This window comes from Corvus moneduloides, chromosome 6, assembly GCF_009650955.1.
Source record: "Corvus moneduloides isolate bCorMon1 chromosome 6, bCorMon1.pri, whole genome shotgun sequence".
NCBI lineage: Eukaryota > Metazoa > Chordata > Aves > Passeriformes > Corvidae > Corvus > Corvus moneduloides.
In genome coordinates, this window is record NC_045481.1 from 37,146,038 (window position 1) to 37,171,925 (window position 25,888).

Sequence of the window (25,888 nt, forward strand, 5' to 3'; positions counted from 1 at the left end):
TAATTTTGCAAGTGTTACATGTGCAGCAAATTCATGAGCAGGCCATGAAATTACTTTTTAAGGCATCTAAAAAACTGAATGTCCTTATTCATGCCATGATTTATGAGCTTATGATAGATGGCAATTATCCTGTTACCCTGGAGGTGTCTGCTCCTGTATTCAGATCCCACAATGTAGTTTTCCTTGACCTGGGATGTGGGACTTCACTCCTGGCCATTTGATTCAATATATGTTCTTTACTGCTGCTCTTGCACCATCTTCTTGTATGTGTTGTCTGTCACCTTATGAGTTGCTGCTTCTGTCAGCAGAAGCCTGGGAATGAGAGTTTGTGTCAAGAGAAGAGCTTATTTACGAGTTCTTAGAGATCCCTTTTAAAAGAAGGACAATGAGAAAAAGCAATGTTTGAAGTAGAACATTTTATCATGGCAGGTTAAAAACCTTTTTTTAAAAGACGAAAGTGTAATCGATCTTTCAAAAATCAAAGCCATGGGTAACTCCAATCTGGAAAATTTTAGTGGCTCTTGTGAGTTAGCCTTGGCATCCTGTTTTAGAGAACCCTGGTCTGCAATGATGTTCTGTGAAGAGGCAGGAACACACTTTCGTGTTTCAGGTGTTCCGCTGTTTGCCGCAACACTTGAAAGTCCCGGATTTCCATGAGAGGTTCAACTGGTGAGCAATTAAAGGAGTTTTGTCTTCATTTCATTATGTGATCTAGTTTGTACAGTGAGGGATCTGCTGAATTTTACAGATCTGTGTGGGCAGAGAGGTTTGAGTGTTCTTTCATTTGCTTTTGGAGAGGAGTCAGTTTTATTTCCCTGTTACTGTGCATTAGCTGCAGCTTATTCTAGAGATAAAACAGATTGGCATGTTCTGGCATGATTGTTCTTATGTTCCTCCTTCCTCACAAGTTTTAATATTGGCATTTTTTAAATTTCTTTTTTTTGGAAGCAGAAATCTGCAGGAAATCTCATGTAAATAACTGTTCCATGCTCCCTGGTCATAGGTTGAGCTAGTTGGAGCCAGTTTGCTAAGACTAGTGGAAAACAGTCTTTAAAATATGTAATATATATTTAGTTCCTTAAAATCAGCTTCTGTGCACTGATCTATGAAGTTTGTGAATGCTTGGATACTTTATTTAAAGACAGAGATTGTTCACAAGTATAGGTACTATGTAAAATGTTTTTTGCAGTAAAAGCAGCCAGGAAGTCCTCTCAAATCAGTATTGATTTAGGAAATTATAGCTGAATAAGCATAGCACTGTTGGATTAAGTCCAGAATAAAACTTTATTAAAAGAGCAGCATTAATATAGATGCACTAAAACGTAACTGTAGTTACGTGCTGTAGTTGTATGTAGGACCACCACCTGTGCCTGAAGAAGAATTCTTATGTAAATCCAGTTTTGATTATGTAAATACTTAAATTGTAGTTGATTAAAATTGTGGTGGTTTTTTTTTTTAAGAACTGCAGGGTGACATTGTTTTAGTCTTGAGTGCCAAGATGGTGCTGTTGTGACTGAAGACAATAACGCTCATGCTTTAAAGTTAAGCAGAGTTGTCTGTGTCTCTCTGAACAGTGCCAGTTGTCCTAGAATGTGGCTTGCTCGAAGGACTAGGGGCTGCTTTTACTTCGCACTTGCCATCCATGAAGGGATGCAGACAGGCTTTTTATGTAAATAAATGCCCTGGTTCCATTGTTTTAATACTTAAATACGCACTTAATTAATTTCAAACCTTGTTGTCTGGAAAGTCAAGGCTTGGTCCACTGAGTATGTGCTGTCTGTGTCTTCTGTCAGTAGACTACTCAAAGGGAGATGCAAGATGGTTTCTGGTGGCATAGCACTACCTGACTTGATGCCTTTTGGAAGGTCTTTACTGTTAGGCCTAAAGTTCTGCACATCTGACTTAGTTAACAATTACTTTTTGATATGCAGGTCAAAAGAAAATAAAAATTTCCCAAACAGCTGTAACTTTACTGTCTCATAACAGCTCTCTCTGCCTCTGGTAGGATGAGTTAAAGTTCGTGCGATCATACCAAGTTATTAAAGGGTTAGATCTGTCAGCCAATTGGATCTGCTCACATGCAGTTTCAGACCATTCCCTTCTTGTACCAGCAGCACTGGTATAGGCTTGAAAACACTCAGAAAAGCAGCCATGTCTTGTAGTGTAACCTACAGCACTTGGATCATTGACAGAAGCATCCACTTAAATGGTTGAGGCATTTGAGGGAGTGCTTTCCACACTGTCTTTGTGAAGGGATTTACTTTATCTTTTTACCTAGATGTTGTGAAAAACGAATGCAGTTCTCTTCCTTCTTCCCCAGTTAACAGAAATAATGAAATGCAGGAAAATGTAATCTTCTTATAGAATGTGCTTATCCTTGGGAATTTTCAAGCAAATTATAGGTATTTGCTTTTGCCATGGATCCCAATCATTCATTCTTTTGGAGTATTTATGTATAAATATAGTTATTATGTATAAATACATTTATGTATTCTTCACGTCTAGATATCTGCTCGAGCAAGACTTTCCAGGCATGCGGATTGGTCCAGAGCCTACCACAGATTCCTTTATTGCTGTGATGTATGGAGAAACAGAAGGAAATGTTCCTGGAAATGCCCTGGTTGTTGATCCTAAGAAGCCATTCCGGAAACTCGGCCGCTTTGGAAATGCTTTCCTGAACAGGTGAGATCATCTTGCTTTCTGTCTTCTGATGATTCAGTTTAAATTCTGGCATGTTTTGTTTTGAACAGCATGGAATAAATATTCAAACAGAAGCAGGAGTGGTGGTGGTTCAGGTGAATTATATAAAAAAAGGCGCTACTAGGTAGGGTGGCATTAGGATAGAGATATTCAGTTACCTGAATAGAAAATAGTTGTTAAAACCAGTTCACAGAAAACTGTAGAAATGATCCACTGGGCTACTTGTTTGTGAGGCATTATGCCGGATGGAACAGTTCAGGATCAATTTATGCAAAAATTCTGCTCAATGAAACTGAGAGGTTAGTACTATTATTAAAAACTACCATTCAAAAAAAAAAAAAAAAACCGCAAGCAAATATTTTTCCTTTGATGCTGTCTTGTTCCTTTCCACTGATTTCACTGGATGTCTTGGTATAGCTGTTTAAAATTGTGAATTGTTGGGATATGTAAAAAGACCTACAAGAATGGAAAAGATTTAAATGTGCCCCATGGATAAAATAAAAACTCCAGCTGTTAAGTGTTTAATATCGACTGCCTGGTGTTCAAGTAGTTCCATAGACCAGGGAGATAGTGTTAGCTTCTGCTGTGTATTTGCAAAAAGGGAAGAGTTGTTCAGGGGCTGTGAATATTTTCATAGGAAACTTGAGTAGCATGCTAAATATTTCCAGTTGAGAGTTAGTTACTAATAACTCTGTTCTTATTGTCCGAGCAATCACCTTGTTTTCTTCCTGTATTTGATGGTAGCTTGACATGGAGGCCTCAATTTGCAAGCCAATTAATCTAAATTGGTTCTTTTTAACAATAAACTTTCCTGTTTGGCTGATAAATACTGGCATGCGTGTGAGAAGTTCATCATGTACAGTTTTATCTCTTGCTGTGCTTATTCAAAGGAGAAAGTTTTTAGCTGCTTACAGTTGACTTGGCTATCGCTTTGCAGAGATAAGAATATGTGCTCTGGGAAGCTGTAGTCAAGTCCCTTTTAAATAACAGTTTTGAGATTATTGGCTAAGTTCTGTCTTCCAGATCACTCTTCTGTTTCTCCCTTTCCTCACCATTGTGCTCTGTCTACAAAAAATTAATATACTGTAAATTGTATTTTGCTTAATATTCAAATATTTGCACAGATCATTGCAATGATACGTATTAGGATGAGTGGTGATGTAATTTTTTGCCTGAATCATCTAACTAGCTGTGTGACTATTATGAAAACAAGATTATTGGGTGGCTAAAGAGATGTACTTTCAAAGTAACTGACTAAATTATTCCAGTTCTTTTGGTGACTGTGATATGGCTATGTTGAAGTGCTGTGAGCACCCTTATCTTCCCCAACAGTCACTCTCACTCTTTAGTTGATAAGTACCTAGATCTCTGCTGAATCTTTCCCGAGCATTTTTCAAAACTTACCAACTCCTTTCTCTTTATGACTTCACTTAGATGAAATTGTCTTAGGCTTCAGTATCTTTGAGTTCCTACTAGGTTACCTGTAATCATACTACATATTTTACTTCGCCTTCTCTCATTTGCCATACTGACTTTTCTTTTTATCTGATACTACATTTTTCACTCCTGCCTTAATAGACTTTTCTCTACTTCCCCCCTCCCCTGGCCCCATTCTGTCCCCCCCTTATTTTTTAAGTGGCTTCCCAATCCTAGTGTTTTGTTTTGTGGAGGAACTTAAGACTATGAACACTTAGATGATTAAGTTGAGTGCCCTTTTCATTCAAGTGTAACAATCCAAATGACAGGAAACAGGGACTGAGGTAATGGAAAAAATGAAACAAACAAGAACATGGTATCACAATCAAGGCTTGTACTTAGTAATTAGCTGCATTAATTTATTGATGTTACCTTGCTTTTGTCTTTTTCCATGACCCTTTCTGATTGCCCCCTTTATCTCAGTGCTTGTGAGAGATGTTCCTCTAGCAGTCTCTTATTTCTCCTGTATACTTTTAAAAGAAGTTGGGGAGGAAAGGGAAGGGAGACAGGACCTAGTGTGCCCATGGGTGCTGGTGAGGGAAGAATATTGCATTATACCAGAAAAGCATGTAAATGAATTAGTGCTACTGAGAAAAAATGCATGGTCCTGGTCTATTCTCATGTGTCATAAGCAATTACCGTCCTCTCATTCATACAACTGTTTTTGTAACACTTTTTTTTGGTTTAAGTCTGTTTGTCATTTGGGTGGATAGTATATAGTTCTGGTTTTTATGATGCAGCACTGTCATGACCTGCATGAAGTGAGATGTTAAGAAATAAGTCTCAGTGTTGAAAAGAGATATTTAAATACCACTATCATTACAGTTTTAAGTTGTCTGAAATATTAGTTTGAGGTAAGATTTTTAACCCATCTGTCAGCTTTGTCTTAAAGGCATACTCTAAAAGTTAACAGCCAGTTAATTCTGAGTTCATGCTTCTATTTCACATGTGTTTACCATGTACTTTTTTCCCACCATTGCCACTAATGACTCTGCAAAGATGGCAGTGTCTACATTTCTAGGCCTGTAGTTCTCTATTTTCTTGCATGGTCTTTTCCAGCTGTCCCAGTTTGGGTGGTGCCTGCGTCACGACACTGCTGTATTGTTCTGCTGGCATAACAGTGCCTTTCTTCCCATAAGATAGGTCTAGAAACATCTTGGTGATACTGAACAAGCACTGGGCTTTCTAAGGTTGAATGAGAGTGATAAGAAAAAATATACGTGAAAATTTAGTCTTCACACTTCTAAATTTATGAAGGCATCTTCATGCTGTACATACTAGTGATGTACATATTTTTGTAACAGTTCATGTGATTAAATGTATTTTCTTTGTCACTTATGCACATCCACTATGCTTCCACATAATGTGTTTGCTTTGATATAGCACTGCCTTTAGGTTTTGGCAAGTTCAAATAATGTAATTTTCTCAAAGAGTACCTCACTGCTCTTTCAAAAGTATTTCTCAAGCTAGTAGGAAATTAGCCCTAATGGAAGAATTTCCTTAAGGTATGAGGTATTTTCTATAGCTGGTGTCCCACTAAAACAAACATTTTACATTATGTTTTACATACCCTAAGATTCTATCAGTCTTAGGTGGCTGCTGTTTCCTTATGCCCTCTTGGGTTTCAGAGAGAGGCGTAGATGATGCTGCCATTTCTGTTTCATCCAAGAAGGGACACTGTGTGCTTTTGTTAAAGGCTCATTGCTACAAGGTCTCTTGAAGAACAAGGTGAAGTGAGGTGTTAGGACTTCTTTTCTCCCTATTTCCTTTGAATAATTTATATTGTATAAAATATCATCTAGATTTTGATATAGTTTGCATTTTTTATCTGATGTTTGACTGGCTGAACTCTTCCTCACTCAGATCATCTTTGGCCTTAAAGGTCTTGTTTGACCTTGTCACAGCTACAATTTGCTGTGATACCCTGTGTTTTAAGGAAGTGTGCTTTGTGAACCCATAGGTTGATGTAGGGCAGCCCCATCTTAGAGCCTGAGGCTGCAGCTTAACCCTGTGTGGGGTAGCCTTGCAGGAGGAGGGTGGGTTACTCTCTGTGCTCATTAGTATCTTCAGCTGCTCCCTGATAAGAAGATTAAACTCTTATGCAAGTCTCTTAAAGGCAGGTTATGATGAAGGGCAGTGAAGTTCTTCAGTCATGAACTATCCCAGAAGCATCAGAGTAGCTTGCATGTAACACACCAAGTGTTCTGCACAGCTCTGAGTCCTCGTGAATTATTTATTTTTCCATAATACCACCATTGAACTTGTCTCCTGTTGCAGAGGCAGGAGGTTATTGTTTAGAGCATAATGTGTGTAATTTGATAATTTGAGCTCCTGATTCCGGCAGCATGATAGTTTTGGCTGGGTTTGTGGGAGAAATACTGGTGTTTTTCACTGGTGCCCCAGCTGAGGAGGGTGGTGGGTTAGGGAGTAGGAATCACTCAAACACTGCTGGATCAGGCAAGGGGGAGATATGGCAGGGACTGGAACATAAACATATTGTCAGTATGGCTTTCTGCATGCTCCCCTTTTCAGTCTTTGAGTTTGGGCATAAGCTGGAATACATGAAGAATTTTCTCTTGTGTGTACTTGTTTTGGTCCTAGCAAAATGCTGGTTTGATGGAGTCTTTTTAATGTTGCATTTAAGGCCCAAGTTGTCAGCTCTTGTAAAATTCAGAGTCTTACCAGCACTTAGACATAGAGTTTTACAATGTTTCCCTGTGTTTTCTTTTTTGACACACTCTCTTTTTATTTTTTTTTAAACATGTATGGTTGCCAAACATAGAGGTTTGTCAGGATTCAGCAACTTTTTTGAATCTCACTTGAGTCTTTCTAAAATCAGGTATATAATGGGGAGCGCTCAAGCGACAATCTGTATGTGAGCAAGAGCTATTTTGAATGGGTTTTTCCCTCCTTTCCTGCAGGTTCATGTGTTCTCAGCTACCAAATGAGGTCCTGAAGAGCATCAGTATCATTGACAGCCCTGGCATTCTCTCTGGAGAGAAGCAACGCATCAGCAGAGGTGAGTTGCAGAGCTTTACAATAACCAAGCTTACTAAATTTTTTCTGCTCTACTGGACAAATTAGTATCCTAATCTTTAGGGAGCCTGTTTTAGTGATACTGTATGGTGATCTGTCCCACAATTTCTTACTGCAAGCCCTGTACAACCCATATTTTATGGCTGGATGTAGGGTTTGGAATTTTTTCTCTTGGAAGCTGGTGGGGGTTGGTATTTCTGTCATCCTGCTGCTGTGGCTGCAAATGGCTACAGTTTCATGGTCTGTTGACTAATTCGTGCTTTGTCACTCCTGAGAAAAAGCCTTATTTTCATCATTTTAATTGCTTTCCTTGAAGTAATAATGACTCATATATACCATTGAAGTTCATGAATGAAGAAATGTTTCATAGTAGTTATAGGTTGGTCATGTCTAAAAAATTCGGGGGTGGGGCTATAAATAATGTGGGTTTATTTTGGGGACAGCTGCTAGAGTTGTTTCTTAAGGTTGTTCAGTCATGCCATAATGTAATTCAGTCAAAAGAGGAAGTCAAATGGTAGAAGGAGGAAGAGCGAATGAGAATATTAATACTATGAAAATTCTGCAGAGACCTGAACACTGTTTATAAGCTGTTTTAAACATTAGCCTGTCTTGAGAAACTATTTAAACAGAACAGTGTAATGTAAACAACTTTCTTCCTTGCAGTCTTCAACTGTATTTAAGTGCATGTCACTTTTCTGTGGAGTTGTAAATGGTGGTGATGCAGGGTGTGGCTTATGCTGCCCTCTGTTTTCAGACCTTTGCTTAAGAAGTGGAAACTTGTGTTTCATGCCTCTGTCAGAGGAAATAAACAATTCTTTAACATATCACACCTGGGATTTTTTGAGGAAGTCCTGGTACAAGCACAATATGTGGCAGCTATGCAATGATAGTCTTGGCTTTACAATAAACTGCCAGAATAAGGGACTAGCTTCTTAGGACTGTAATCTAAATTATGCTTACTTAGTAAACTGGTCTACCAGATGCTTCTGGATTCTTTGTTCAGTGATGTTTTGTCCTCTTTATTACTCATAGTCATGTAAAGCATTCATCATGGGCAGAGTGCTGGACTTTCCTTTATGTGATGTGTTGGTGAAATAGTAGAGATGAGCAGCATGAGAGCTCTATGTCTCTACAAGCAAAGGCTGGAATGTTGTGAAACCAGAAATAAAACAAATACTGCCTGTTGGCACTCTTATTTTAGACAGAAAAAAATGAGTGTATAACTAATGATTTTTAGTCCTGAAAAAATCTTTTCATAAAATGCCCACAAAATATTTAGGTCCCAGTTTTCACAGTCTGATAAAATGAGCAGTGGTCTGCTTCTCCATTGCAGATTCCAGCTCCCTTTTTCCTCCTCAAGTTAAAACTAGGCATCTTACCCCTTCTTTGCTTGTTAAATCAAGAGAAAATTATGTTTGGCAGCATTCAAGTATCTGTTGCCACGTTTGTAACAGTGTGGAAGGGAACATGAAATAGGCAGAAAACTAGAATATAATATTAATATGCCACTGAAAAAGTGAGCAATTGTGTAACCAATTCGATACCATTAGGGAATGCTGTGGAGGTCTCAGACTTCCAAGTGCAAGACAGAGTTGTGTTTCTCGCCAGGTTATGTTTCAGTGGTAGTCCTGTGTTGCCTGAAGGACCATGACTCTTCATTACCATCTAGAATTGCTCCTGTGGTTTAACAAAACGTGGCTCTTGCTCCCTTATTGTTCAGAAACTCCTTGGCTTGATGTTATGTGCCTTATCAATTGTTACAGCCTTGCTGGCCTGCCCTTTGATATGATAGACTTTCACCTAATTTCACATGGCTCAGTGATAACCTCAAACTCTTACCTGTTTCATGGGCTTTAACTTGATTAGATTGCATTTCATGAAATTTTTTTCTGTGTTAAAGATTGTCTTGAATGTGTCACTTGTTGTAATTCTTTTATCAAAGTGTGATTCTCCTGTATGCTGTTGGGTTTAATCAGTGTGGTTGTACCAAATATGAGGTTTTGGGAGTTGGCTTTAGAACACTATTCTCTCAGTGTTCCAGGCTTTCAGGGCAGGTTAAATAAAGGTTTCAAATACTTAGGTATCAGCATACATGAAATTATCTACAATGACTATGGATTTATTGCATGTACCTATTCCACACTATCATGATTAGGAAATACTACACTACCTTTGGCTGAAATATTGCATAGTCAGATACATTTCCTGTAAATGGCTTTTGGGCTGCTTATGCATTTGCATATAGGTGGTTTTGTGGAGCACAAACTTGACTTGTCCTGTGATGCTGCACACAGCAAGGTTTATCTGACCTGCTTCCTGAAAGGGTCACTCTGACTTAAACATATTTATGCTAGAAGTCTAATTTAGCACCTTTTGCAGAGTTGCTTTATTGGCTTTCTGAATTATTATGTGCAAATATAAGCAGGATCGTACAAGGTATTTTCTGCTGTTCCTAAATGTGTCTCTGTCAGAGAGGGTTCTGCTTTCTAAAAGTTTAGCTTGTGTTTAACATTGGTAAGCTGCAGCTTTTCTTATTTAAAAATGTTTGATGGAAGAATAACGTTACAGGGCCCTGGTGTAAGACCTTGTCTCTTTGTTGTTGGTGTTTTTTCCCATCTTCTCGCTAGCTACTGCTTAATAATTTACCTATGAATGAATGTAACATCTGTATAATATTCAAATTTGACAGGTATCACTAGGAGTAAATTGAAGCCTTCTGAGACCATGAGAGGACTCAAATGTTAACTCTCATTTTAACACACAGGAAAACCATAAAGGGACTATATAAAATTAGAGAACATGCACCATTTCCCAGCATGCTCTATTTTTAGCTCTGGAAAGCATCCAGGTCACAGATGAAGGAGCTGATTGCTTGAAGGGTCAAAAATATACACAGAGTGCAACATTCAGAGATGTCTCAAGACACACCTTTCCCGCTCCTGTTGTCGGCAGGAGGATGTGCCAGAAGCTTCCTGCCTGTCAGTTCGGGGTCTGTGTAAGTGGCTGGAGGAGAATGTACAGACATGTGCCAGCATTGTCCCCTGGCCAGACAATGCCTGTCCCTGTGCCACTTCTCCAGCATCACTGGTGATGTTCACAGTGGCCTTGGCAGACAGCAATGTCTGTGTGGTCTGCAATATTTGGAAGGAAAAATGAGTGTCTGGCAGGATGTGGGGAGGGGGTGTTTGGTTTATGATTGAGTGGTGTGAAAGCAAGTGTTTCAAAAAGTATGGGGAAAGAGTTCTGGGGAAAATGGATATTAGTTAATTTGCATTGTTTAAAACTGGAGTTACTTAAATACAGTTCATTTTCTCAGTTCAATTTGCTTGTAAAAATGTAGTTATGGATTAGGTAAAGTGGTATATATTTGCAGCCTTGTGCCAGGCTTTCCCTTGCAGTGAGATATTGTACATTCTCCTTATTAGTCCACCAACAGGAGTGTATTAAGATTGTTATCCAAGAGTGCTGGAGTGAGAGAGGCTTTCATTAATAGAACTGGAAACTTGCACTCCTGATAGCAGAAGGTGCATCTTTCTGTATGTGACTGAGCTCTGTTTGAAAGAGTAGGATGTTTAGAAGCTCATTTGTGGCATTAGAAGAACACCAGATTAGGCAGGGAAGAAAGGCTGCACTCGTTCATGTCCAGGTTGTGTTGCAGCTTTGGTTGTGTGGTGCTAAGACAACAGTGGCAGGTGGGAGTGCTCCAGCACCCTGCACACACCTGATTGACCTTTTAAGTGGGTGCTGTTCCCTGAGCCTAGAGGCTCCTCATTGCAGCACTCACCTGAGAGGTACCTCTCTGCTGCTGTGCCAGTGTCATCAGCCCCAGGGGTGTAAGAACTGGGCACTCTGCCTGTCTGTGCTAAAAGAGGATGGGTGGAGCCCATCAAGCCTCCCTAATTGTTTTCAGAATTGCAAAAGCTTTGGAAGATATTAGGGCAAGTCAGAAATTATTTTCCTTGGGCCCACAGGGAAAGACTACCATTTGTTTAAGTCTGTGTCACTGACTGGCACAGACCACTGGCCAGTGCTCATACTGTACGACTGCAGGCTGTGTCTTTGAGTATGGCTGGTGGCTGCCAGGCACAGGGCTGATGCTTTGCTCTGTGCTGCTGACACATGATAGCTCATGATCAGTGTTTCCAAGGCTGGTAACCATGAGCAGTTTCTTGTCCAACTTTTTCATCTCTTCTGCACTGTTTCAGTTTGTTCTCCTCTGTGGTCTCTGCTCAGCCCATTACTGGTGCCCAACAGTTACACCTCTGCCAGAGGCACCAGCTCACTCCCTGCCCACAGCCTGGGACAAAATCAAGAGCTCTGTAGTGCTGCAGTGTCCCTTAGCTGGGTACAAGGGTGACTCGTGACTTTCTAATATACATTTGCAGGTAGGTGTTGCACCTGGTGACACAGAGGTCTTCTCTCTGGATATGGTTGTTGGCATCAGTCATTGGGAACAAACATTTGAAAAATTTTGAAAAAATAGCAGTTAGAGCAACCAGAGGCTGAGAAATATCAGCACCAAACCGTTTTTGGTCAAGTTTTCCAATCTGATCAGTGTTGACCTAGTACTGCTCAACTTGGAAAGGCCTGATCCATACACCTGTATGGAAATACTTAACCATATATTACTTCTCTGTAGTTCAGATACACTCTAGTGGAAAACTGCTGAATCGGTAGATAAATGAGGTTCACTTCTGATGACAAATTTTCATTAAAATCAATATATTTTCAGATTTTTTAAGTCTTTCTTAGCCATTTTCAACAAGCAGACTTCTATCTCAAAGCAAATGCTTCATTAATATTTAATGGACGTTTAAAAGAAAGTCATTTTATTATACACTTATTGGCTGTACAGTTGTTTTTTCAGTTCACAGTCCAGATGTGTGGTGGGAACTTATATGCTTATGTAACCCAACTTTTAAGTCACCTTCTTACATAGCCATTTGTGTAAAAACTTAGTAAAATTTAACCTGCTTCAATTTGCAATTTTATTTAATTTTGACCATATTTCCTTTTATTTGAATGAAATCAGAACAGGCTGTTTTGTAGCTCAGTATTAGTGCCCTGTTGCAACTATGCTGTGACATGCAAATGACATTGGAGATCTTACTTCTCCCTTTCTTTCTTGCTAAATTTTTATAAATTACTCATACTGATTTTGATTAGATTTTTAGGATAAAGTGAGAAGACTTCTCTGCCAGAGATGTTCTGTGCAGCTTTCCTCCTTGTCCCCTCACATTGCATCTCACATCCAGCCCTTCAGGAGCTCGTCACAGGAAAGAATTTATGAAAGCCTCAGAGCAGCATTATCAGCTTTTTAACATACCCCCTCCTTTCAGTTTGATGTGTCTCTGCTGGAATTTTAGCGGCGTTTTATGACTGGTTTTGTTTTTTGGGGGGGGGAGGGAGGCAGGTAATTGGGGATATTTTCTTACTTTTAACTAGAATTTCTGGATTTACTATCATATGCTATTTGTAATTTTTAAACAAAAGGTTTAAGACTGAGTTATTTCCCATGTTGCTAACCATGCACAAGTATGCTCCATGACAAATCTGGAGGGTTGTTTTTCTTGTTACATTCATGTATGCCTGCTTTTCTTGATGTTGGCACCAGTCAGGTTCTATTGGAAAAGAAAAAAAAAAAAAACAAAAAACCAAAAAAAAAACGCAAGCAAACAACCAGCTGATTTGCTTTTGGCTTTCCTGTTGAAGACCAGCAACTTGAAGGTATAATGAGTAATGACTTGACTGAACCAGCATTAAGAAAAGCTAAGCAACTTTACAATGTTCCCTCCTACACCCTTTTATTTACACTGGTTAAAAGATGCTAGGGAGAATGAGGAGTGGTGAGGGATCTTTTGCTGTATCTGGAGTAGGTGTATGAAGTGTTTGTTTCTTGTATGAGTAATCTAATTGGGTTTTCTTGTTTGGAGGATTGGAGATTTAAAGATTTATCTTGCACAGCTGAGAAATAATCAAAGACACTGTGGACGGCTTAGTGGTGGTAACTGAGCTTTCTTTGCTGTTGGCATTTAAATATATGCTGCTGGGATATATTAAATTGTTGATTCTGTGTGTATTACTTTATACCAGTCTTTGAATTGTGACTGCTCCCTCTTTCAGGTCTGATCTGTTTCTGAGAGGAAGAGGAGGGGTGGGATATCAGCTTCCAGTACATGCTTTGCTGTTCCTTACTCATACTAGATGAGTCACATCCACGCCAAACCCAAAGCCAGTGGTTACTCTGTGGAATAGATGTGTCACTTCTGAATGAGGAGTTCCTGGATACTGTTTGTTGTGTGGATTAGGTAGCATCTGAACCTGTAAAAGCATTTAGACAGGTGCTATGAATAGGCTTTCCTTCAGAACATGATAAAGCTTGTTTCAGTCAATCAGAAAGGTCACTGCTCATGTTCTGTAACCTGCCATGTCCTCAAAACCATCAGCAATGCAGTCACGTTACTTGTAAATTGTACTTCTGAGTCTGCTGTGGCAGAAATAACAGCAAGTGTTCCAAGATAAGGAGAGATGAGTTTGAAAATGGTTTTAAAATCCAAATATTTCTGGTTGTTGGCTTGCACTGGAATGCTGCACCTGCACCATTTTCCTTGTTAATTCAGATAAGCAGTGCTACAGAAGTGACCAATATTAGCAGTGATGAAGAGAGATTGTGATCAGAGCCCCACAGTCCTGGTTAGCTTGGGTGCTGTGCTGGAACCAGACTCCTGGGAAGAGGCAAATGTGGATGTGAGACAGAAAAAAGGGCAGTGATAAAAAACAAAAGATGTTAATAGTGAGACTGGTCTAAGGAAATGCAGGATACAGTTTTCCTGACCTCAGTGTCCACAGATACTGTCGTCTGACTGATCAATCTCCTCTTTGCCCCCAGATAGAGGCTATTATCCCCTTGTTCTCTATCCCCAGCCCTACCCTCTCCAAGACTCAGGTTTCTGAATGGTAAGACTGTAACAGTGTGTTCTTCCTTCAGGCTACGACTTCTGCCAAGTCCTCCAGTGGTTTGCTGAGAGGGTCGACCGAATCATCCTCCTTTTTGATGCCCATAAACTGGATATATCTGATGAGTTTTCAGAGGCTATTAAGTCATTCCGGGGCCAGGACGACAAGATTCGAGTGGTGCTTAATAAGGCTGACCAGGTGGACACACAGCAGCTGATGAGGGTCTATGGTGCACTCATGTGGTCCTTGGGAAAGGTGATTGACACGCCAGAGGTCCTGCGGGTCTACATTGGCTCCTTCTGGGCCCATCCTCTCCGAAACACAGACAACCGAAGACTCTTTGAAGCCGAGGCACAGGATCTTTTCAAGGATATCCAGAGTCTCCCACAGAAGGCTGCTGTGAGGAAGCTCAATGATCTCATTAAAAGGGCAAGACTTGCAAAGGTAAGAAAAGATAAGAAAATAAAATTGAATGAGCAGTCTCTGCTGCTCTTTCAGTGTGTCCTTTCTCACCCTTCCCAGTTTTTCTCTTGCCATAAACTGTGTCTTTTTAGCAAATGGATTGAATTGTAATTTTTTCAAGGAAAAGATAGCCATTTGGGGTGAAAGCTATTGGTAGCAGACAGGAATTCTAATTTCCTGTGCAGTTATCAGACAAAGTGCATTTGCCTTGAAACACATTTTAGTGTGAACTTCTAATCAAAAATGAAGAGGACTTGCAATTCCATTGGTATATGAGTAGTTGTTTGGGGATGTGTACAACTTCCTATGTTGGCTTATTTAACTTTCTGAATATGAAGATAGACTTCTGGGGGTTTTTTTTGGTGGGGTTTTTTTTTGAGTTTGAAGGGGGGAGTGGGAGGGGCTCTTTGGGAGTTTTTTGTGGTCTGAGCTTTAGGGCACCCTGTAGAAGTTGCTTCTTTGAAAATTCCAGTTAAAATCACAAAGATGTTGTGTTAAATGTTGCTCTGATCCCAGAGCAACCTCAGATCCAGTCTGTTTTGTAAGTGTTCACAGCATTTTGTTTTCATTTGTTACAATCATTTTGGCATTGAAGGAGTGTCAGTTGAATAATTTTTAGATATTTCTATGAAATGTAAAGTAAAAATGGATCTTTATCCATTCTGTAAATACAGAACTCAGTGCTCTTAGGGATACATTAGACAGTCACAAAGGGGAATAAACTGTTTATCTGCAGGAAAGCAGCAATGTAATCCAGTGTCGTCTTTCTGCCTTCCAAACTGATCTCAAAGTACTGACAGTCAAAAATCACTTTTTACAGCATTGCATGGGGGCTTTCTTTTATCCTCTTTTTCTGTGCTACCCTCTTCTTAATCTCTTCTAAAGCATTTACAGTAACTAGAAACAAACACAAACTCTTAACATGCTGTCAAATTTGGGCATTAGGCTTTTTTCTTTTTTTTCCTCATAAGTCCTGTGACTCACTATGCCATTTTGAAGATGGGGACTGTTCTTATCTACAAGAAACACATGTGCATACTGGCAGACCTTAGGCCACTTAGAATACACATGTGAAACTGTTAACGCTTGTGAATTATAAACATACTTTTCTGGGTTTGATAGAAGTATTATTTTAGACATAAGATCCATAAAATTACTTACAATTATTTATAAACTCTCTTAAAAATACCATTATTGAATCCATTCTGTAATTTGGAGAAAGACTCATATCTATACTCTTAGAAAATGTCATGGGTTTATGCTTCTTTATGCTCGAGTTTTTCTCTCCTCTATAGAAATGTAAATTTATTTGCAATTAAAATGCATACGCTCTTTTTAGATATAAGGAAGTATTGTTGTGTGAAAGTTGTGAACTTAAGATGTGCACATAAAAACTGGTTACATCATCTCTCCTTTAAAAGCAAAGATTTTTTTTCCCAGTTTCCTTCTTAATAAGTAAGGAAATTAATGTGAAAGCAATTGCTGTGTGTAGATTGTGCAAGGTTTGTATAGAATGCTATAATACACATTTGTCATGGTTTGGTAGGTATTAAGTATTATACTTGCACCACACCGAAGCAATAACTTGTTTTACTGATGCTTTTTAATGGTAGTTTGTCTTCCCCCAGTCTTCAAAATTTCACCTGTTTATTGCTCAACATACCTAATTTTTAACTCCTTTTTTCTGTGTGTGTGAAAATTGTAACTTCTGTTTTGTGGACAGCTGCATTCTTTTTAAATGAACAAGGACCTGAGTTCTGTAAAGACATCCTGTTGTGGGGGTCATTTGTCTGCCATGGTCCTGGGTAGGTCAGAGCTTAGGGCAGCAGTTTGATAACATCAAGTTGTGATAGCCATGCATTACTTCTAAAAGAAGGCTGCCCTGGTGCCTTCCCTCTTGTGTGCAAAATGAGTATCAATGTCCACACAATGAGCTGGATAAGTGAACTGACCTCAGTTAGGAAGTGCAGCCATTGTTTCTGTTCAGGACCTGATCACTTGCTCTGTGGCCAAGCAAATCCTTTTGGTGGGGAAAGGTGATGGGAGAGTAGCAAGGGGGAAGAGATGAATGGTTCAGAATAAAGGCATAAGGAAGGTGGCGTGGGCAGGATGGATATTTTGATGGCAATGCAAGAACCAATGTTTTTAAAGACTTGTCATCCTAAATTAATGTCTTTCCTTATAAGCTGAAAAGGCTTTACTTCTCTCCCTAAGGCTTCACAAGGCAGCCATGGCATGCTGTTCCTATTGGAACTGGCTGCTCTGTCATCTGCATAGGTGGCTGCATATAGACTACAGGTACTCACTTTTCAGTGAGTAAATAGGTAGGAATGCAATGTCACTTCAAATAGATAGCCCTGCCACTTAGCATACTTAGATTACTGGAGGAATTATCCCATTGATTCCCATGGGATGGTTGGTGAGGCAAATGAGTTACAAATCATATGGATGGACCAGTATGGCTGGAGCTCTGTGTATTGTGTCAGGACGTGGGCTTGGGGTCTTGCTTTTTCTCTTGCTGTTGGTACTCATAGAATGCGGTACCAGGCTTCTCCTTAAAAATGCAAGTGTGCATCTGTATTTCTATGAAATGTGTTTCCTTTCTCTCTGCCCCTCAAAGGAATGGTGAAAGCAGCAAAAGCTAATAATAACTAACTGATACCTAACTGTTCGTGTAAACACAAAGTTCCAGAAACAGTAGTTGATAATATCTTTTCCTTAGGGAAACATATTTCTGTTTCTTTTTATGACCTAGGTGAGGAGCACTGCTGTTAAGTGTCAATAAACAGTAGTTTTGATTTCAGTTTTGCTTCTTTTCAGGTTCATGCTTATATCATCAGCTATCTGAAAAAAGAGATGCCCTCTGTATTTGGAAAAGAGAGCAAGAAGAAAGAACTGATCAACAAATTGCCAGAGATCTACATCCAGCTGCAAAGGGAATACCATATCTCAGCAGGCGACTTCCCTGAAGTCAAGAAAATGCAGGTAAGATGGTAGCTTACCATTCCACTGAAATAACTTTGTAACAGGATTGCCAAATTGGACAAGGTAGAACAGAGTATCTCAGTGTTATAGCTTAGGGTCTTCAGCAATAGAGCAGTTGAAGTGACAGTCATGTCTGATATGAGATTTGAGTGACTTGGAAGTGGTACAGACCAAACCAAAAAAAAGGGTAACTTGCTTAGTGTGCATTCACTGATACAGGACTACATAAAGAATATGAAAATAAGGAATAAGGAATCTGACCTTCTGTCCTTTTAGTCAGTACTTGGTCCCTTATGGCAGATAGTACTAAAGGCTTTGTGCAAAAAAAATGGCAGTGAGCACTCACAGGTTAAGGGGCTTCTTGTTTTGAATCCTAAATGTGGTTATATTTATCATTTTTGTAATGGTATCAACTATTTGTGTAGGTGAAGATATTCTTATTCATAAGGATATTCATTTTTACTCTACTCTGTTCCTGTTTCTAATGGTACTGTTAGCTGGTGAGTAATAAAGGCAATGTGTTACTTGAAAAGTCCAGCTTAAAACCTATTGCTTCTGAAAATAGCCTTTTGCTTCTTTCCTGTCCTGTTAAGATTATATTCTGTGAAGGAGAGAGAGAGAAGTTCTTGGTTTATACTCACAACTAACTTTTAAATACCTTTTGTCTCTTCCTCTTTTGGACTTTCTGCAGTGTTTCAACCAATTTTCTGTCACTTTCTTGCCTGTTTATTTCTGTTCTCTGATTTGAGATGAGTTGTTTAGAAAGTATCCTAGGGAAAAGCAACTAATATTGTGTTAGCAGTGATTTCAACTTTATTACTCAAGCCTCAATTGGCAATTTTTGGATCTCAGGTCATAGGCTTCTTGGGTGGCCTCTGAATTAGAGGATAATTCAGCTTGGAAGCTGAAGAACAAGAGATCAGGAGCGTGCGGTTTTCTCTGACCGTGGACTAGTCATGAGTGGGATGGAGGATGTTTTCCAGACGTATCGTTCTGGCAGTATATGTGGTACACTTGAATGGCTAATCACCAGGAGTGATGATTGGCGGGTTAGCTATAGGAAGGCACAAGTTTCTTTCGTGAACTGAAATATTTAACTTGGGAATCAACTATTGGCATGAGATAGCAAATCACAGATGAAGCACAAGATGTATTTTAGCTAAGTTTTCACAGACAGGATTGTTGGAAAGGTTTAATGAGTTAGGCTTTGAAAGGGGACTTTGTGGTAAAAGCTGTCTCTTCCTTCCCTTGCTGCTTTTGTTTGGGATGCAAAATGAGAGAATGAGAGATTTGAATATTGAACCAAAATTTGAATGAAACTCTTCCAAACTTATAGTGCATGTCAGTTAAGCCTCAGCAGCAGATGGCAGCAAATATGTAAAGGAGAAATCAGTCACTTCTGTAATGAGGAGCAAAATTGTGTGAAAACAAAATTGTGCCAAAACAGATAGCAAGTTGACCTTTGCTTCCTGAGACTTATTGCACAACATATTCTGATCAGGTGCTGTAAATCAGGTGGTTATGTATAAATGTCACCTGAACAGAGTTGCTGCTTGACTGTTTTTACCCCATGGTCCAGGTTTGGGTTCATGTCATTATCATTTTGATATGTATAGGAGCAGCTCCTTCATCTATCCAGTGATAAATGGGATTTGTTAAAGCAGTTTAACATCACATTACGGAAGGTGGGAAGTGGTAGTGGTGGTGATGTTTGAACAGTTTCCACTGTAACTTTTTCTTCCTGGCAAGCATTTTGCATGTAGAAATAATTTAATAACTGCCTAAAGCATTTTTAATTTTTGAATGCTGTGGTGTAGAACATGCTTGGGCTTGTGTTGGAATAGTGCATATCACCTAGGTAAACATCTCGCTGAGGTTAGTAGGATGAAAACTGCACAAATTCTGCAGGGACCATCTGACTTCATGAGTTCTGGCAGCACTGCTATAGAACACAGCATTTCTTCATTGGTAAAGGACACCTCTTCCTGACCTAACCACCACCAAGAAGTTTAATCTATAGAATCAGATCAGTCCGCAAACATTTGATTTTATTTTTAACTTTAAACACTTGCACAAGTGCTAGCAGGACTGAGGACTTACTTGTATGCTTTCTTTGACATTTGGAAGAAAATCATCAAATGGAAGGTTGCTGGGTAACACTCATCAGCTGCTGTGGTTTAATCCACTCTGCATTTTGAAAATTGTATTGTAAATGTAATTTAATAGTCAAACTCGTACGTTGTTGCAAAATTGTCTTAGTGTGTTTGATCAAATATATTGGTTGTATGGTACATATGTGTCCCTTTTGTTCCTCCTTCAAGAGGAGTTTCAGCTATAGAAACAGCTTGAAAAGATACTTATTTTAATTGAATTATTACTTGATTATTTTAATTTGAAGCCCATTCTTTAAACTTTTCAATGTATTGGAATAGTTTTTAACTGCTGTCACTGTGTCATTCACAGGAGCTGTTGGAGAATTGTGACTTCACTAAATTTCATTCTTTGAAACCAAAGCTAATTGAAGCTGTGGATAACATGCTGGCCAACAAAATTGCCTCCCTGATGAACCTGATCAGCCAGGAAGAGAGCAACATGCCCACAGAGATGGTACATGGTGGAGCATTTGATGGCACCATGGCAGGACCTTTTGGCCATGGATATGGGGAAGGTGCTAAGGAAGGAGCTGATGAAGAGGAATGGGTTGTTGCCAAAGATAAACCTGCTTATGATGAGATTTTCTACACTTTGTCACCAATCAATGGCAAAATATCTGGGATTAGTGCAAAGAAGGAGATGGTGACTTCTAAACTACCCAATAGCGTCTTGGGGAAGATCTGGAAGCTTGCAGACTGTGATGGCGATGGGATGTTGGATGATGAAGAGTTTGCCTTAGCAAAACATCTCATCAAGATTAAACTGGATGGATATGAACTGCCTGGCACGCTACCTTCCCACCTGGTGCCACCATCTCACAGGAAACCTTTCCAGACAGCAGAATGAACAATAAAAGGAGAAGAATGAGGGTTTTGAAAGTCCCACAGGAAGTGTGTTGAAAATACCAAAATTGGAAATGAAGCTTAGATCCTTAAACCTTACAGCACATTTCACGCAAGCTACTGAAGTTGTAAGCATGGCAGCAGGGAAACATTCGTGTAGCTGTCCCTGCTGACCTTCACTCAGACATGCTTATCACAAGTGCCTTATAATAGCTGTCATAAGGTGAAAATGTTTTTGTAGTCCTGTGTCCGTGTCTCACTGCCTTTACAACCATAAAGCAGAAAAGACCATGCATAAAAATTGCTGACCTTCACCAGACCTAAATACTCATCAACCCCAAGCTTCTCCAAACTATTCTAAATAGCACACTGAAGCTCAAAATGTTAAATTCACCTGCCTACGCAAGGAATATTTAGATGCTAAAAATGTACTTAAGCCATTGAGTGAATGTCAGCATCTCTACAGACTAAGAAAAGGCTGATATAAAAGGAAATTTTATTTTTGTTCTTTTTATTATGTAATTGGAGTTAGAAAGAGTGATGAGGAGAGTCATGTAAGTGCTCAGAATATGAGCAAACTTGTTTTAAAACTTAAGATTCTAGCTATAACTGCAAAATACTAAAATTATTTTTTCAATCTGTCATTGTGTCTTATCTGAAGAACAGCTTCTTCAGTTTTACACAGCACTGTATATTCAGTATTATCATTAGAAGAACTGAGATCTCCTTTGTTCCTTGAATTTAGTTTTCTTTGTGGTTTAAGCTTAGCTTCTCTGCAGACAATGAATTCCAGAATGGTTCAGAGTGACAGCAGAATGGTTTCTTAAGCTAAAAAAACCATGTTTGCATTGAAATTAAGCCTCACTTTCTGTTCATAAAAGGTGTGTTGCTCAAAATCAACCTCTTCAAAGCACATCAAATTGTTTTGGGATATTTTTTTTGCTATTTAATTTCTATTTGCAGCTAATTATGCAGTTATGTCTGTGTATTTTTTAATATATAATATATTTAAGAGAAGTTTTTAACTCTTCCTTTTGCCAACCATGTAGCTGACAACCACAAAAGAGAGATTCAGTTCCCATGGTGGCAGAATTGAAGGATGGGGAGGCTAACAGGAACTGTTACATTGACTAATAAGTGATAGACTCATCCCTCCAAATATTACTCCTTTATTGAAAACAATCCTTGAAAAGAATGGATGCTTAACAAACATTTATTTTCCAACAACACACAATCAAAGTTGACCCTACTGTCTGCTTACAACTGATTTTTATCAGTACCTTAAAAGAAGGCAAGTTTTTGGCCCTGTGAACTTGAGTCTTTCAGGGAGGGCCAGTTCTTCCTAAAATCAAATTTGGTAGTCAGTTCTGGTCTATGTGTATGAGCAGGAATCGACTTGTATTGCATTTGTAAGAGGATATACCCTACACATCAAAGGTACTGTAGTTTTGAGCACTTTTTTGTTAAGTCTCAATAAGTGGCAGCAGTAGTGCCTTCTGAGACAGAGCAAGCCAAAGAGTGCTTTAACGTCCTTGCAATGGGGGTGGGGAGGGAAATAATTTGGATATTGTCTCCCAGTTAAGGTTTTAGTCACACTTCTGTCTTCGGTTCTGTGGGTGATCTAAGAAAAGCCTCAGCTTCTTTTTTCAAATCATATATTTGTAGGTTGTCAGGTTTAATACTTCACATCTTTCTGGACCTCTCATCTTTCTGCATCTGTTCTGTTCTGAGGTGCGATTTCCATGAACTTTGTCAGGGCTCTTCCATGGGAAAACTGTGATGCTATTTTAAGTAATGGCAGAACACCACCTTTACCTTGCCAGGTTTCTGGACCTGTATCAAGGACGTCCTGGCATAGCTAAATTGTTCTGAGGACTTGATTTTTTTTTTTTTTTTTAATTCTTAGGTATTTTTCCTGTCATTCAAGCACACCAGCTTCATTTCTGTTAGACCTAAATTAGGAGCCAAATTAACCTTAGTGCACCTCTGTGCACTTTAGTAGAGCTGTGAAACTTGACCCTGAGTCTACCTGTGTGACTGTACATCTGCAGAGTAACTATTTTCTATGTAATTTATTTTTGATTGAACAAAAAGTAGTCTATAGACATTGCAGGTGTTAAGGAAAAGAAAAAAGGCTGCAGAAGTAGTAATGTGTGTTTGTGGGTAGTGTCTGCAGTCAGCACCACTTTATACACTACTGACCAGCTTAGTACTAGTGACTAGCTTAATCAGGAAAGCCACCAGGAGGAAGAATGCTACTGTAGTGTAGGCAAAGCTGAGAGGATCTGGGAAGCTGCTGATCTTCTGACTCTGCCTTACCTTGCTGTGCAGCAGCACAGGGCTACAGAGGTGGACTGTAGCTTCCAGGGGTGATGCTCCAGACATACTGGAGCCATGTGATCCCATGCCATTAGAAATATCCCCCTTCAGTGAGAAGAGCAGGATAGTTTTGGTGGTTTTATTTTTTTAGTTTTATTGATAGTAAAGTGTAGAACACAGCCTTTTCCTCAGTCTCTGTGACAGTATGTTAACTCGGTCTTAAGGCAGACAAATTGAAATGCATCATTTTGATAAATTAAAATATTTTGTCTAGGTGGGATTGTAGCATTTTGCTTTGTGTTCCAGTAGAATTTGGAAGATGAGTGCATGAAGCATGTATAGCAGTAGAGGTGGATTTTCTCTGGCTGTCTGGAGGAATAGAAGTGTTTCATGGTCGGCATCCACAGCTAAATAAATGTATTTCTAGGTATGTGGTACAGTGAACTAGCATCACAGTTAGATGATAGGAATAAAGTACATTTCATATGAACTTTAAACAGCAGCTTCTTGCACAACTAAACTGATGGAGCGGGTTGATGTTGCCCAGGGAAGGGGATCTCTTCTCACTGCATCCTCACAGGTCCATGGACCTCCCCCATTTGCCTTGCTGGCTGTCTGCAAGCCCATTCAGTTAGTTACACCAGCCACACACAACTGTTTGGATGATGTTCTGTGGAGTTAGTGAATCCATGTGCTAAAAGCATGAGAAGTGAGCAGGATTGCCTTCTCTCATGATAGTATGCTCTAAGTAGTTATTGGTAACAGCAGCCTGAGGTAATCTTTGGTGTTCAGTTTGTTACTAATATCAGCTGAAGAGAGGTGGAGATGTTGGATTTATTGAATGTTTTATGCCTAGGATGCTAATAACATTTTCTGCAAGATCGTTCAAAGCTGTCTGTAATTTATCCTGTGAAATCTGTGCCCACTGATGTAGCCTACTGTCTTAAACTAAAGTAGAAACTGCTGCTTTTTATCTTTTCTCCAGCTATTCCACAACACAGTTTTAGTTGGCAACTCTAGTTCTGTTCCTTCAGAAATTATGAGGTTTTGTTGTAGATTGGAGCAGAAAATGTGGGGCTACCACTCATAACCACAATACAGGACACCAAGAGACTTAAAGCTGTGACAGCTTGAAACTGGAGAGTTCATGAAGACTTTTAAGTCAGGGTGAGGTCCCAGTTGTTAGTTGGGTATGGTGTGGATTTGTGTGGAACCTGGTCTCAAAGCAGCAAGTATCTGGTCCCTGGCTTTCAACATTGTTTATTGCCAGCTCTTGAAATGCACCCTCTTTTTCTTTTTGTCACTTCCTTCCCTTCACAATGTGCACTCATTTTGATGGCTCTTTATATTGATGGATCTCAAGCAGAGTTTGAAGTGTATGGTGTGATGGATATGTGTAACTTAGCACTGAGAGAATGAACTTGAACTTCTTTTTCTATTTCACATGCTCATATTTTCTAATATTTTTGTTAAATACTGTTTTCATTTCAATGGCACTCTGATTTTTGAGGAAAGGCTTGATCTGTGCAGTGTGCTTCAGTTTGGCCAACTAGGCAAACAAAGTTGTAAGTTCATTATTGTTGCACTTTTATTACACAGTGAATTCTTTGCAGATACTGTAATATATTTTAATATGCTTTGTAATCATTTTTAGAAAGCGGTGATAAAAATTGCTGATTTAATAAACTAATATTGAACTACCTGAGATTTTGGTTTGTTTGCTTCTTTCTGGAAGATAATCTTTCAGTTACTCAAATTTTGTAATCCTGCCTACTTAAGGTCCATAGGCAGAGTAGCTATTTGGCAAGCTGCTGATTTTCCCACCTCAGTTTGTGTCCATAATAGGTTCTGGCTATTTCTTTTCTGTGCCCTTGAACTTCTTGCTGAAATTACCGCTTGTGGCAGGGCTTGATTCCAGAATTAAATTTATCTGTAAAGAATTAAAAAAAACTTGCACAAACCTCCAGCACCTCTCTGTAATTAGCATGTTATAGCAGAATGTAATTTTGGAGCTTCCTAAATGTGGAAGTTTTGTAAAGTCCAAGTGTGGAAAATAAATCTAAAACTTCCTGTGTGGATTGAAAGTTTGAAACTTGAACTGAGACGTGGTACTATTAACTTCAGTGGGGGTGCTAACCTTGAAATGTAAGAGTAGATTAAATAGCACCTTAGCAAGAAAGCACTTTGATGTGTTTGTCCCAAACAATCAAAAGACATCTTCCACACCATGCTGCCAACTACCTGAGAATAACCAATTGTATCAATAGAACATTCATTGTTACACTGTGTTTAAATGATTTCCTCGTGCCCCTCTCTTTCTCCTCTATGCACACATCTTACTCGAGGCATTTCCAAAGATCCATGTGCGCCATCAGGATGCTACAGTTTAGCTATTGCTCCTGCTGTGGTCAAATGTCACCTGCTGTGGAGTTCATATGTAGCAGTGTTGGCAAACTGGGCTCTGGCTCATGGTGCCATATGTCACATGAAAGCAAGTGTTTCACCTGCAAACAACATGTGGGGGTTCCTGGAGGCTACATAGCTCTTGAGCTGCAGTGACTTGCTGAACTGCTCCTTATGAAAGTGAAAAATAATCTGAAGGTGAGGCTTTAGTGGGGTTTGGATGTGGGAGGGGTTGCTCTTTGGGTTTTGGGGTTTTTTTAATAGAATGTTGTTTTACATGCTCGGCATATAAGACATTTCAGACTTTGAAAAATTTGCAGCACACTTCAGCAGTTGTTCTCTCTAATCCGCAGTTTGCATTTGGATAACATGAAAAGTAGATGAGTGTCGATGCTATCAGTTTATAAGTTTTGCAGTAATTGTTGCTTCTAATATTTGGCACTCTTAAACTGTGAAACATTTATGTTTTAACTCTGGTGGCAGTAGTCACCTTGATAAATAGGAGTGCTGGTGTGCTGCTTAGTTTCTCCAAACCTTATTTGCTCCCACGTCTG

General features: G+C 39.3%; 1 protein-coding gene across 1 annotated transcript in view; it reads left to right on the forward strand.

The window, feature by feature from the left end:
- EHD4 (EH domain containing 4) overlaps positions 1-24,636 on the forward strand; it is a 30,159-nt gene extending 5,523 nt beyond the window's left edge. Inside the window, exons 2-6 of the mRNA XM_032111362.1 lie at positions 2,506-2,682; positions 7,098-7,195; positions 14,201-14,613; positions 17,452-17,616; positions 20,080-24,636. Coding sequence (XP_031967253.1) covers positions 2,506-2,682; positions 7,098-7,195; positions 14,201-14,613; positions 17,452-17,616; positions 20,080-20,616 — 1,390 coding nt within the window. The 3' untranslated portion in view covers positions 20,617-24,636. The remainder of the gene's footprint in view (positions 1-2,505; positions 2,683-7,097; positions 7,196-14,200; positions 14,614-17,451; positions 17,617-20,079) is intronic.
- Positions 24,637-25,888: the final 1,252 nt, after the last annotated feature.